We start from the raw sequence: 14,471 nt of genomic DNA, 5'->3' as shown, positions 1-14,471 counted from the left end.
ATCGGCGAGCCATGGTGCGCGGTGAAAACATCGGCAGTCACGTCGCGTCAGATCGATCCATCCAGCCCTCTGTAGCGCAGTGCTTTTTTTTTTTGGGCGCGTGCAGGTCAGGGAGATGGCTAGGCTAGCGACGGTCTCGGATTCCTTACCTTCGCAGGTCCACAGCACCGCGCTAGAAGCGCTACCAAGATCTGCGCTTAATTACTTGCACGACACGGAGTTAAACTGTTAAAGAAGACGATTGCTTTTGTTTACGCCTGTGCGGCTGCGCCCGTTCGACGTGGCGCCTTGCCATTTGTTGCGACCGAGGCCGGGCCACCACCCTGCGCAGCGTGATCGAACCGGAGGTCCAAGTGGCGGCAGTGGTTAGTGGTGAGAGAGAGAGAGAGAGAGAGAGAGAGAGAGAGAGAGAGAGAGAGAGAGAGAGAGAGAGAGAGAGAGACGGATTATTAAAGCTGATCGGGGAGGTTTAGTTTGAGGTTACCCAAGTGATGCGAGGCCACGTTACGTAACAGTCAAGATTCTTGGCCCTAGTAAGCAGCAATCTTTTAGGGCCTAATGCTTGTTTGTTTTGATCTCAGTCTAATCAGCTCAGCGCTCCCCCCCGGCCGGTCAAAGATCTGGCGCCAACTGCGTCGTGCTGGCCGGATTAAACAAAAATGGGCGCGAGACATCACGCGAGGGTTCAAGCCCCCGGGGTCCGGGGGTTACCCCGCCCGAGGCACTGAACGTGGGGCCGGTCGGGAGCGTGGGCCCACATGACAGTGGGGCTGCTGGCTTTGCTGCTGCTCCACTCCAGCGCCGGAGCCCGGCTCTGGCGTCCCAGATCTTTGACTCAGAGCCGGACGGCGCGCGGCAGGCTGGAGACTGGAGTTCTCGTGCGGAGGGTTTGAGACTTTGAGGGGCGCCAGCATGAACGTGCAATCACAAGTGGCCGGCGTTCCGTGCTGGCGTCTGCTTGTCGTCTGCTCGTGTCGCGCTCGGGCTCCGGCTCGAAACGCAGTACTACTCGAGAGCACCCCGGCCAGTTCCGGAGCACGTGAGTGCGTGTCCCGACGACGCGCGCACGGTCTCGTTCGTTGTCAGCAACGGTCGGCCCGGGGGAGGACTGTGGAAGAGGTTGCGGGCGGCTAGGCGAGCGACGGCGGCCGGGCCGGAGCGTGCGGAGCCGGCTGTTCGTGCCCGGTGCTGCGGCGGCGAGGCATCTGGCGGCGCGTCGGAACGAACGGGGGCGGGAGGCGTCGAGTCGAGAGCGTGCGGCGCGCGGTCTTTTGTTGACGCACCACGCGAGCCCGGCTTAGAAGGGGGAGAACTCATATCTATCTTCTGGTAGATAGATAGACTATCCATCTTAATAGATAGGCTATCCATCTTAGATCTAGTAGCAGTCCAGCTAATATATCTGATAGGCCTATAGCAGCCCACGAACCTCCACGGAACAAAAACAGGCGTGCCTGATTTGTTATTTGTTGCTGCTTACTAGCGGAGTGCTAAGGCCCTAATGGCCAATGGAGAACAACGCACTAGCAGAGGCACATGGTCCTACTGGAGCTAATAAATTTGTACAGTGCGACCATGAGCCCATCAACACATGTCATAAATTTATGGTAATTTTTTCCTTCAAACTATATGTCTTTATAATTTACTTAACATGAGTTACGTTGGACTACCCGCAAAAAAATGAGTTATGTTGATCTATTATGTTCAACATTTTGAGACACTGTATTCAACATTTCTTCAAATCTGATTCAACTTTTTGAATCAACTAGTTCAACATTTATATGGCAATGTTGCAATAGTATATCTAAAATATTGAAGTAGTATCACTAAAATGTTGAACCAATATATTTAAAAATGTTGACATTTTAAAACAATAAAAATAGAAAAAAATATGACAATAGTGGACCTCATTTTATTAGAATAATTCTGAAGAATGCAGTGGTTCAAATAAAATTAAAATTGGATGCACCATTTGAGAGGAAATCACGTTTGAACTTCAAAAAATCAAACGATCCATCCACTAGCAATAGCCTGCCACCCTACCAGACTAGCCTCCAGCGTGCTCCCACATGCTCCTGTTGATGGGCCAGCCGCTCAGGCTCAGCCCGTCTCGTTCGGGCAACTGATTGCATGCGAATTATAAAGTGGAAGATAGATAAGTAAATTTCTTCCGGAAGATGGATATGAATCTGGTTAGAAGGGGGGCAGGCAGGGCGACGGCCCGGGGCCAAAGATTTAGGGGGCCCAAGATTTAGTATGCAGTAGGTAGTAATATTTGACTCAACTCGGAGTATACGAGCAGACAGCTAGACACGCAACCAGTCACACACAGATCTTTCGGACATCCGCTTGAATTACATATATTATTAGAATTGTTATCTTTCTTTTAATTACAGTCTCAAATGAAAAATAGTTAGCATAAGAACCTCTATAATGTGAGGCTTGAGCGATGCTAAAAAAGAAGAAAGAGTATTGGGTGCATTACTCTACAGTCTACACACTATGAGAGACGATGCTTGCTTCATGCGATGCCAAGAAAATGTGGAGCAGAACAATAGTGTCTGACTCGCCCTAGGACCCTTGAAAATCATGAGCCGGCCCGACGTCGTCACGGTGGCTGTGGGCGCGGCGCGCGGCGCGCCCACCCGGCCGCAGCGCACGGGGGGACACACGCGGGTCCGCGACCTCCGGGGTGTGAAGCCGTCGACGGCTTGGGCCATGTTGAGAAATGGAAATTTGCGGACCGGACCGGATGGGCTTGCATGGCCGACGGGGCGGCCGGCAACCTCCACTATTATTGGGCTGCGGTCTCAAGCCTGCCGGCAGGGAGGCGCATCAGCTTCGTATTCAGTCCACATGACGACCGTATGCCTAGTATTAGGCACACAAACTTAAACTTAGCCAGTCCACACTGAGTGGTGGGTCCCGTAATTTTTTTAACGAACGACACTCGATGAGTGTGTTTCTATTAATATAGTAAAAAAAATTATATTCTTGGGAGGTCATAACCAAGAAAAGAAACGAAAACGCAAAAATAACACCGACGGATTAGATTGGGACATTAACACGCGCCGAGCGCAACTCAAGTTAACACAACTCACGCAACTCAGGCTAGTCGAATTAGAACTTCGACGCAAGCCAAACAACTCTGCTCATGATAAATAGTTATATACTATATATGATTCGTTGTACCTACGATTTGAATGCTGGAATGTCTTCAAATTAAAAAGTGCCCAATACGATAACTGCTCTTTCATACTTCGAAAGCACAGATTATAGGTACAACTAAACCTTTTTATAAAAAAGAACTAACATTCTTCTGTGCCTTTTCGTGCTATCTCTACAATAATGCATAACATTAAAATATAACTCCTACTTTCTTAAACAAAATATCGTTTTCGCAGTTATATTAAGCTTCCAATGGTGGAATCATTTTTTTTTAATTTCAAGTGATAGTTTATTTTATTCGGTCATTGGGCTATTGGCCAAATAATGCGTTCAGGGCACACTTTTGACTGACCCTGTGCTCAGGAACCAACACAACGTTTTGAGTTACAATTCATCCAGAATCAGTCGAGCTGGTAAATTTAGGTGCCTGGTTCAAAAAGTGGAAATTGAATAAAAAAGGAAGTACACAAATATGCTTTTTTGTAGCGTCCAAATGTTTCAAACTGACAATATGAGATCAACCACCTTAAGTAAAGCTGTGTGAGACGATCCACCCTCCTTGATGCCTTTCTCCGCCATCTCTTTTAGGTTTGCCATCCTATCTCTAACCTCTTTCCCTCGTTTGTTCACCATCAGTTCTCCAATAGCATCCTGGATCTTCCCTCTGTCAAGCTGATCTTCCACTCGAACCTCCACTCCCACCCTCCAAACGCTGCACACGAACATGGCGTTTCCGTATTGGTCCCCCAAGAATGGTCGGGCAATCATGGGCACACCTTCTGATACTGCCTCCATCGTCGAATTCCAGCCATTGTGCGTCAAGAAAGCGCCGACCGCAGGATGAGAAAGCACCTCATCCTGCGGAACCCAATCGACGATCCTTCCTCGATCACCTACCTCTTCACGAAACCCATCAGGCAGATCGCCGGACTCGAATCCGCGGATGAGGCTCGGCCTGGCCACCCAGATGAACGGGCGCTTACTGTCAGCCAGGCCCCAGGCCAGCTCCACAAACTCGTGCGGGTCCATGGTAGCGAGGCTCCCAAAGCTGACGTAGATCACGGAGCGAGGCGCCTGCGTGCCCAGCCAGTCGAGGCACCGGCGGTCTTGCTGCAACTGGTACAGGCTGCTTTTGATCGGCGGCGCGAGCTTGTTGAGAGGGCCGACGGCGAACACGGGGATGGACATGTCCCCGCGGATCTTGTCGAGGTCAGCCGCCTCGAGAGCTTCGAAGGTGTTGAGTATGAGGCCGCTGGACCGCCGCGCTCCATCAACGGTGTGCCCAAGCAGGCTGGCGAAGTCGGCAAGGCTGCTCGTTTCGATGCGTTGCAGGTCCTTCACGCGGAACGGTGGCAGGATGTCGACTGGGTCATCCCTGCGCTCCTCTGCAGTGGAAACAAGACATGAAGAGTTTTGGTGTTTGGCTGTCAGCGTAAAGATTTCAATTTGCTCTAGTTAGTTACCTTGGACAGGCAAGTAGCCCTTCTCGATCAGTGTAGGGTAGGCGATGAAGTTCCGGAAGCTCGCCGCGCTGCTGGTCATGAACCCCAGCGCCGGCAAGCCGAGCTCCCTCGCTGCCGCCTGCGCCGAGTACCAAATGACGTCGGTGATCACGCACCGGACGCCTCCTGCTTCCTCGTCCTCCTCCTCGGCAAGCAGCGCCGCCAGCCGCTCCCTGAACGGCGCCGCGCAGCTGACGTTCAGCTCCATCACGAGTCTGGCGATGTCCTCCGACGCCACGACATCCGTGGGCACATGGACGGGCACAGACACGAAGCGGTAGTCTGAGGGGTAGTCGGCCGGGTCTGGCGCGCGAAGATCCGTGTGGAACACGGTGACTGCGAGGCCGCGGGCGTGCAGAGCGCTGGCGAGCCGGAGCACCGGGTTGAAGTGGCCCTGGTACGGGAACGGGAAGAACACCACGCGGACGCGGCGGCCGGCTCGGCTGGGCGAGGCCGCCATTGCTGCCAATCTGCCACCTAGATGCCAACTACTTTCTGGATTAGGACTTCAAATCTTCAATCGTGGTTAGAAGCAGACAAGAACTGCAAGCTAACTAATAAGTAGACGGAAATAATGGGCGGCAAGGTTACATTACTTTAGCAGCGAGCTGAGTGGCCCGCAAATGCTACATAAACAACTGTTGCTGATACTAAAAAAGGTCCAAGTGGGCTAACTAAAGTCAGAGTTCTAGGGCTGCGAGAAAATCAGAATATATATAGCTTCATATGGGCATCGCACGATCTCAGAACTAACAGTAGTAATGCTCTAGAACGGCCGTCGATCCGGAGCCTGGACAAAATTCGTATACGCACGTGCCATCACATGCTCAATAATAAGTTTTCAACCGTGCGTATGTATCCACTGCTCTTACAGGCCATGCATGGGACCAGGATTCCTTACCACTGGAAAGGCCCGTATCCTGCATCGCAGTATGGTAGTTGATGTGAATTGTAGTTCATGCATGTAGTAGTTGTTGTGTATAATGAATAATTGTTTTAAGCAGCGTAGTTAAAATAAATCCATTGATTTGTTATTTTCGTATAGATGTCATGATCTGCAACCCGGCGTTAAAATTGATATATTTTGGGCATTGTCTTGACGGTATTATTTAAGTAGTATATTATTTTGGGTATTGAAATTAAGGTATGATATTTGTTGTTGTATTTATTATGGCGAAAGAAAGGGCAAAATAATTTATTAGGGAGGGAGTAGGCGTGGATTAAAATTAGTCATATAATTAATGTAGTTGCAAAATTATGAGGTAATTAATAGACGTGATGTTTTTTAAAAAGCAGTGAATATATTAAAATATGTCACATTATTGTGGAGGTCGCATGAGAAGCAATAGAAAAACGATAGTACAATATAATATTTTTAACAAAATAAGAAAGATGTTATGTTGAAGAATTACAAAAACAATTGTGGTGAAAGAAGAGGTAAGATTATTTATTAGGGAGGGTGGAACATAATTAGTCGGATACTTACTGTATTTGCGAAATCATATTGTAATTAACAGACATGTTATATTTTTTACGGAAGTAGTGGTTATGTGTTAAAATATGACACATTATTGTGGAGCTAGCATGAGAAGCCATAAAAGAACAGTGGTACGATATTATATTTTTAGCAAATTAAGATGTTATATATTTATATTGAATAAATTATGAAAACGCTTTGAATTTAAACAGCTTCGCTATATAGTAAAGCGATAGATTTCTAATTGCATAATTCATAGACTAATTCATAAGACGAATCTATGAAGCCTAATTAATCCATGATCAGCATATGTGATGCTACAATAAAAATATGCTAATTATAAATTAATTAGGCTTAATAAATTTCTTTCATAAATTAGCCATAGATTTCTATAATTAGTTTTATAATTAGCTCATATTTAGTTCTCCTATTTGTCATCGAAACATGCGACAGGACTAAATTTTAATCCTTATGATCCACTTTTTTTAAAAGAAAAAAAAGAAGGATTGGTCTTAAATTTCAGTTATTTCAAATACACTCGAACGTGCAGAACCAATAAAAATATGGGAGGGGAATTTGTTCTCACCTCAATGCTTCATGGTTCCAATCTCTTACTACGATTCACGGATCAAAGGATGGCTAGTGAAGCAGGCCACATCGCCTGCTTTTACCGACTGTCGGATCGGTCGGACGGACCGTCCAAATCGTGCCAATCTCGAGTTATTTTGCAAATTGGTTCTTATATTTACTGAAAATCAATACCAGTCCAGGGTCCCTCCCAGTACAATTTGCGAATCCCCCTCATGTTTTACTTAAATCAACTAGCAGTCCAACCATCATAAGAAATTTACAAAGAAAGTTTTAAGATTTTATAAAAATCAACCCGCCATCCTGGTCCTCTCGTAGTATTTTTAGAAAAAAAAACACTCAGATTTTAATTAAGTCAAACCTTAACATGTTCCATTCGATACATCTACACGAGCAACATTATTTGTACAATACGAACACCAAAACACGTTAAAATTAAAGGTTGGTCAATATTTGATAAAAAATTATAAAACTATAACTAAATTATAAAGCAAATTTTAAAATTAAAAATACTTTCATAATTTATTTGCACAAATGCTTACACACGATAGCTGCTCTTTTAGCACAGATTATTGTAGGTACAACTAAACCTTTTTATAGAAAAAATATACTAACATTCTTCTATGCCTTTTTCTGCTACCTCGACAACAATGCATCACATTTTAATATAACCCTTACTTTCTTAAAGAAAATACCATTTTCGCAGTTATATTAAGCTTCCGGCTTAATATAAATCATACGAACCCTACAACAATGCGCCATATCTAATACTGATAGTACTCACATAAATAAAGTATGAAGCAATCTAAGTTCATATTTTTTTAACAAAAAAGGCATACCACCTCCTTCTACCTCTTTTCGTACTACCTCTACTGCCTATTAGGCAAGAGGATAGCAAGTTCGAAATTCTGTCTCGGTAGGACATGGATTTCTATTACTATGAAATTCATAAATGAAAATGAAGTAGTTAATGGAAGGGCTACCATTATTCTTTTTCTTGTATGCGTTCCTAAGAGAAGAAATTTGTCCATTTCATGTTTCGAGGTCTCAAAAAAAGGGCGCGGAAATAGATAGAAACTCTTGAATGGATGGAAAAGAAATGTAGCCTCGGTTCCTTCGAAAATGGTAAGATCTTTTGCGCAAGAAGAAGGAGCGACCCGTATCATCTTGACTTGGTTCTACACGTCATATTTAATAGCGCATTTTATAATTACCTCGCTTAACCATATACTAAAATCGAAAAAGGGGCCATATGCAATGGAAACAGGCCACGCACTAGTTAGGCTTTGTTTAGTTGCAAACTTTAAAATTCCAAAACTATCGCATCGAATGAGAATCTTACATGCTTGGAGTATTAAATATAGACCAAATAAAAAAAACTAATTGCATAGTTTGCTTGTAAATTACCAGACGAATCCAATGAGCCTAATTAGATCATGATTAGACACTAAATTATTATAGCAATTGCTACAGTAAATATATGCTAATGACGAGTCAATTAGTCTTAATAAATTCATCTCGTAGTTTACAGACTAGTTCTGTAATTAGTTTTGTAGTTAGTCTATATGTAATACTTTAAATGTGAAAATATTCTATTTCAAAAATTTTACGGGTGCAACTAAACGAGGCCTTAATTGGAGCATTTCTGCACGCTCGATCTCTGAAACCGAGGAAAAAGCAAGAGGCCCCTGATGGGTTGACATGAACATCGATACTGTAAATATGACATGATGAATGGATGGGGCCAATGGAGCCACCCCGTCACAAATTTCAGATTTCTGATTCTCCAACAATCCTTCCTTGGGTGCGGACTGCTGAGCAATCGTGGTCAGGAAACTTTGGAAATGCAGGAACGCTAAAGTTTTTCATACATGAGGATGAGTCGAATCTTCAGACATAAATAGCACGGTTGGTCTCGTCCTTGTTGAGCCGCAGGATGTTCACCGAGAGAGATGGAACACGACAGCGCCTTGGATTAGGGAGGACAAGGCTTCCTGGCCATTCAGAGCTGGGGGGCGATCGAGGGGCGGCAAGCGCAACGAGGTGGCAGTGGCACCTCCGGCGAGCGGATTGTTGATGACTGAGGCCATTGGCAGCGGACTCCGACGGCTATGCCTATGCGGACGGCGAGGATACTCATGCGGCCATTGGCAGCGTCTGAGCACTCTAAAGGAAGCACTGGAGGGCGGAGGCTGGAGCTGCTGGCTCCCATGGACGGGCGCGGCATTGGCGAGGCGGCATGTAACATCTCGTAAATTTCACGGAATATTAAATTCCCCGAAAATACGAGTTTTAAATTTTTTTTGTGTGATTGTGTCATTAGCTAGAATAATATAAGGTTGCTTTCTAATTCTCTCTAAATTCCTAGATTTAAAAAGCTAATTAACATAAGGACCCTAATGCTATTGTGATTTATTTGGAGTTATTGAATCTCTTTTGTTTCAAACATATTTTTATGGATCTTTGTATGAATCTGAGTGGTAATTAATTTGAATCAAGCCATTCAAATTAATTACAAACGCTAGCATAAACCTCTAACATCTAACTTCCCTATCTAACCAGCCCAGCTAACCAAACCTAGGCCGAAACCCGCCAAACCCTCTCAGCCCGGCCTGCTAATCTCCCTAACCTAACCGGCCTGCTTGGCCCATCACTGCCCTCAGCCTGCCCCAAGCCCCAGCGGCCAACACCCTCAACCTCGGCCCGTTTGCCCCACGGACGCACGCGCCGGTCCGCACTGCCCTTCACCACCGGCCCAAACTGCGTTGAGGCATGCTCTGCCGCCGGCCCGTTAACACCGCCACAGCCCGCTCCGCCCCTTTCCTTCTTTCCGCCGCTGACAGGAGGGCCTCGCTTGCAGCTTTCCACTTCTCCCTTCTGTTCCTCTTCCTCACGCGGACGATGACGCCGTCGCCCTCCTCTGCTCCACCTGCCCTCTCAATCACGCCGCGCGCGCCTCCCTTTCCCCGCTCCACAACAGGGCTCCGCAACCGCCTGGTCTCCACGCCGCGAGACCCGCTGAAAAGCGCCTACCCCCTCTGCTCGCCTGCCCCTTTGCCGGCCACATCCCGCGCACGTGCGCGCTCCCGCCCGCGTCGCGCCTTGGCGCGAACATCAAAGTCCACCGGTCTCACCCGCCCGCCTGCCAAAGCGCCTCGCTGTCGGCCACAACCCCCCCTCACAAACCCGACCTCGAGTCGGAGAAGGCCTGGATGCCCGCCACGTAGCCACGCGGACGCCTTGAGCCCCCATCCGTCAATCCTCGGCATCCGTGCCGCCGTGGGACGCAAGCCACCTCTCAGCGCCTCTTATAAGACTCGCGGCCGCCGCTCCACCAAACCCTAGCCAGCCCTCGGGCTCTTTTCCCCAATCCGTCGCCACAGCCACCAAGAAGCAAAGGAGAAGCAGGGGAAGGAGGAGAAAAGGAAAAGCAGAGGAAGGAGGAGGCGCCACCACCGCCGGACTCCGTCAAGCTAGCTCCCGCACCTCGACATCGACGTAGCTGCGCGGCACTGCATGACATCAACGTTCCCTGCTCTGCCTCTCCGCTGCGTCGAGCTTCATCTGCCCCAGTCCCGACGGGTGAGCCCACCTCCGAACACACTCGGCCCCTTCCTACTGCCGAAGTTGCCATTGGCCGCCGATGAACCCTGCTAGCTAGCCATAGGAAACCCCGTCCAATCCTCGTGGTGCTCTGCTCCGCCGCCGGTGCGTCGTGGCCACGCCACGACCGCATCGAGCGCAAACCCGGCTACCTAGAACACACGCGCGTGCCGTGGCCATGCCACTGCCGCTGCGTTCTCGACCTGGCCCATGCACGCACCCGCACTGGTGTCCACCCGTGCTCGCCGTCCTGAGCCGCCGTAGAGGACCCCGCCCCCTCGCGTGCAGGAGCCCGCCACCAAGCTGTCTCCCCTGTTTTCCTCGCCGCGCGGCCACGCTATGGCTATGCCGTGGTCATGCCCCGTGCGCGTGCGCCACCCGTGCCAACGCGTTGCTTTTGCACGCTGCGGCAAGCCGTCGCCGTGAATCTCGCCGGCGATGCTCTGTTGCGGCCGCTGTGGACACGCCCAGGCCTCGCACGCGTAAGCGCCCTTGTTTATCCACGACGCCGTTCCGCCGCCATCCTGTGTCGCCGCGCCGCCGCCTCTGCCTTACCAAGAGTCTGCGCACGCATACCTTGACCTGCGCCGCCACCGCCATGCCGGTCATGGCCGCGCCAAGCCGAGCCGCCGTAGCCACGCCTTAACCACGCCGCTGTGGCCCCGGCAAGCCGGGTGCTCACGTCCCTGCCCTCGCCGCCGTCGGCCTGTTCTAGCCCGCCTGGGCCCAGAGACCACACGCCTGTGCACGCCGGACGAACCTTTGCAGCCCTTCCGTACCTCGCCATCGCCTTGACCGCCGCTGCGGGCCCGGAGCGCAGGTGCCCCGCGCGCCACACGTCTCGTGCGCAACCTCCCGCACGCACACGCCCCCATTCGACCTCGCCGTGGCCCTGCCTTGTGCAGTGGCCGCGCACACACGGCACGCCGCCGAGCCCGTGCCCAGCCTTGCCTCGTCGCAGACTTGGTTTGCTGGTGACCCGTGACCTCGTCCTCGTGCCATCCCTGTTCCCGTCGCCGCCTCGACCCACCTGGAGCCTCGCCTCCACCTTGCCCTGCCCTGGACCCACTCCGCCGTTGCCGTCGCCGCTGCGCGGACGCGTACCCGCGCCTGGCGCACGCGCACGGCCGGTCACGAGCTCACGCACGCACACATGCGGACCAGCCACACCGGATCGGCGAGCTGCTGCAGACGATCCAGCTGAGACTAACCAGTGGGACCCACCAATCTTAGGGAGACGGAGACGCCGGCAGGAGAGCCCATGATGTCAGTAGAAGAAGAAGAAAAGAAGAAGAGAAGGAGAAGATGGGCCGCCATTCCCAAGCCAGCCCAAACCAGCTAAGCCGACGACAACCCATCCCGCCAAGCAGCGAGTGAAAGCATCTAGGCCCCTAATTCAAGTTTTAGTAATTAATGACAACAATTTGTGGATTAACAATTTCATTCGAGATTATGAGCATAGGTTGATCCACGGATGAAAGGGATTTTGTTGTGAACGTGTGAAGTTTGGAGATGATATGCAAAGCTCGGGCTCAAGACAAAGGTATAAAATAGGGATTTTGTATTTTACCGGTCACAAGGCATTTAATGGATGAAAGGTAACCGGATTTGTTGGATAGATAGCCGTACTATCAAGAGGGGTTGTGTACTCGTGCTTGACGGGTCTTTAGTGCCAGTTTGCTCAAAATGTCTAGGTGCATGCATGAGGGCTAACGACGCTTTGACAAGATTTAAAAAAGAACAAGTTTGAGAGCTGACTGCACAAGTGCGAACAGTCCGCTCCTTGGAGCGTGGACGGTCTGCACCCGTACCAGAGAGCATGTTTGGCTCTGGTGGAAATTAGATGTGACTGAGGGACAGTCCGGCCCAGGTGGGCGGACGGTCCGCCGCTCTAACTCAAAATGTACCAGAGAGGGTGTTTTCTCTGGTTGGGCTTATGATCTGTGCTTAGGACGGTCCGCCCCTGGGGCGCAGACGGTCCGCTGACTATTTGACAATTTGTACCAGAGACATTGTTGTCTCTTGTGGATTTCAAGGATGAACGGCAGACGGTCCTCTCCTGGGGCGCGGACAGTCCGCCGGCTAATTTCAAAGTTGTGCCAGAGACGATGTTCGTCTCTGGTGGTGTGGAACACTTAACTGCGGACGGTCCGCCCTTGGGGCGCGGACGGTCCGCCAGGGCTGTAACGGCTAGTTCTGACATGCATTAAATGCACTCTGACTCACTGGCTTATAACGGCGGACGGTCCGATTTTTGAACATCGGACGGTCCGCGACTTCGCAGAAAAGAGTGTAACGGCTAGTTTTTTAGGGGATGTCTATATATGCCCAATGCCCGGCCATTGGGTCTCTCTCTTGACCATTTGGACTGCATACTTGACACTATAGAGTTAAGGCATCCCTCTCTCACACACACTTTCTTAGAGATTGCATTCTTGAGTGTGTGAGGGCTTCCTAATGCATTGCATCAAGAGTTTGAGCTTTGTGGCACTAGGGAAACTTCAAGCAAGCGTCATCGACTTGTTACTCTTGGGAGTTGCCGCTCCCTAGACGGCTTGGAGAAGAGGATTTCGTGGAGCTCCTCCAAGGAGATTGTTGAGGAGCCCCGATTTCGGTTGTGAGAGGTCTTGTGCTCACCTCACCGGAGTGGTGAAGAGCAACTCTTGTGGAATCGAGGTGTGGAGCAGTTCCTTGATTCAAGCCGGCTCAAGATCAAGAGGTTATTGATAGAGGAGCGGTTGATTCTTGGAATCCGACGGATTGGATGATCCGGTGGAGTAGTAGACGCTTTATCTTAGCCTTGATAGGGATTATTCTGGGAATCGGCTCTTACTAGTTCTTAGGCCTCTGTTTTGGGTTCTGGTTCAGTTGTCTGTTACGTTCATTAGGCCTAGTCACGTGTAGGATGTTCCGATCTAGCAGTGAAGCTTCTACCATCGTGGATTGGATTAGCTAGACTTAATTGAAGCAGTTTCATAGTTATTTGCTTTATTAATCATATCTGGATACAATCAGATCCCATCTGACACCGGGACTCGATCGGCTCTTTAAAGCCGATGCAAGAGTCGTCCCGGGAAGCCGACTACGGCTCGGACTTACGTTTACACGTGTCTTTGTATGCAGGAAACTGTTCGAAGCACGTCTACACCCTCCTGATCGGGTATAGGTCAGGTGGCACGCCCGGCTTTCACACATTCTCCGGGCGCGTGACGGAATTGCGGGCCGTCGACGAGGGAGCAGTGCCTGCCAGCTCACCAGCAACCTCCCGGCTCTTCGTGTTGCCTGTCGCTGCTCGCCGGTGGGTTTCGACCGACAACACATTCTGGCACGCCCAGTGGGACCCGTCTCGGCAACAACGTCCACTACAACAATGACCGGAGCTCAAGATCAAGAACCTGCTACTAAGCCCGTCACGTATGAAGAGCTCTCTCCTGAACACAAGAAGAAGTATGACGAGGTCAAAGCTCTGCTGGAAGCCGATCTCATCGGCTCTTTTGAGAGGACCCGCAACCATGGCATCAGATGGAAGGGATTCTCCCCTGAAGGCGCTCTCGATAACGTGGACCTGTCTGTACCATCAGAGGAGCGCACTAGGGCCCTGCGTCAGGAGATGAACTACATGGTGGCCCATTCGCTTCATCGGCATTCTCAGAGCCTGACGAACGAGCTCGAGCGTATGGCGCACCACGTCATCCAGGAGATAATCAAGAACCAGTACTCTCCATCGGGGCCAACCCTGGGGAGTCACACAGAGGAAGCTACACTGCATTCTAGACCGGTGCTGCCGTTCTCGTTTGCGGCCCCAAGACCACGAAATTCGCCGATCTACGTCATCTATAAGATCGGCGGCGATCCTGGAGAAGGCCAATTCCTCACCGAGCCACCCAAGGAGATCCCGCACGGTTACACGTGCACTTACATCCCTTACAGCATTAGTCCAACACGCTCGATGTAGGTGGTCAGCCCAGGAGCTTCTGGAGTAGATGCAGAAAAACAAGCGTGGCTGGCAAAGTACGCTACTGGGCCGAGTGCTGAGCCATCGGCCCCAGGAGTTCTTAGTGTGGAGCAGGTCAGTGCAATACTGAGAGATCAGTTTGGTATCCTGCCCAAGAGGAAAGCGGTCGGCTATTCCA

The 14,471-nt window shown here is 50.0% G+C and overlaps 1 protein-coding gene across 1 annotated transcript; it reads right to left on the bottom strand.

Moving 5' to 3' along the window:
• Positions 1–3,592: 3,592 nt before the first annotated feature.
• On the bottom strand, positions 3,593–5,308 carry LOC120696099 (DIMBOA UDP-glucosyltransferase BX8-like). Its single transcript, XM_039979251.1, has 2 exons — positions 4,632–5,308; positions 3,593–4,553 (listed from the first exon to the last, which is right to left on the bottom strand). The coding sequence occupies exons 1-2, from the start codon at positions 5,128–5,130 to the stop codon at positions 3,667–3,669; spliced, it is 1,386 nt and encodes a 461-aa protein (XP_039835185.1). The 5' UTR covers positions 5,131–5,308; the 3' UTR covers positions 3,593–3,666.
• Between the last annotated feature and the right edge of the window lie 9,163 nt (positions 5,309–14,471).

This window comes from Panicum virgatum, chromosome 2K, assembly GCF_016808335.1.
Source record: "Panicum virgatum strain AP13 chromosome 2K, P.virgatum_v5, whole genome shotgun sequence".
NCBI classification, from domain to species: Eukaryota; Viridiplantae; Streptophyta; class Magnoliopsida; order Poales; family Poaceae; genus Panicum; species Panicum virgatum.
Note: the sequence above shows the minus strand (reverse complement) of the source record. Positions and strands in the feature narration are given on the sequence as shown.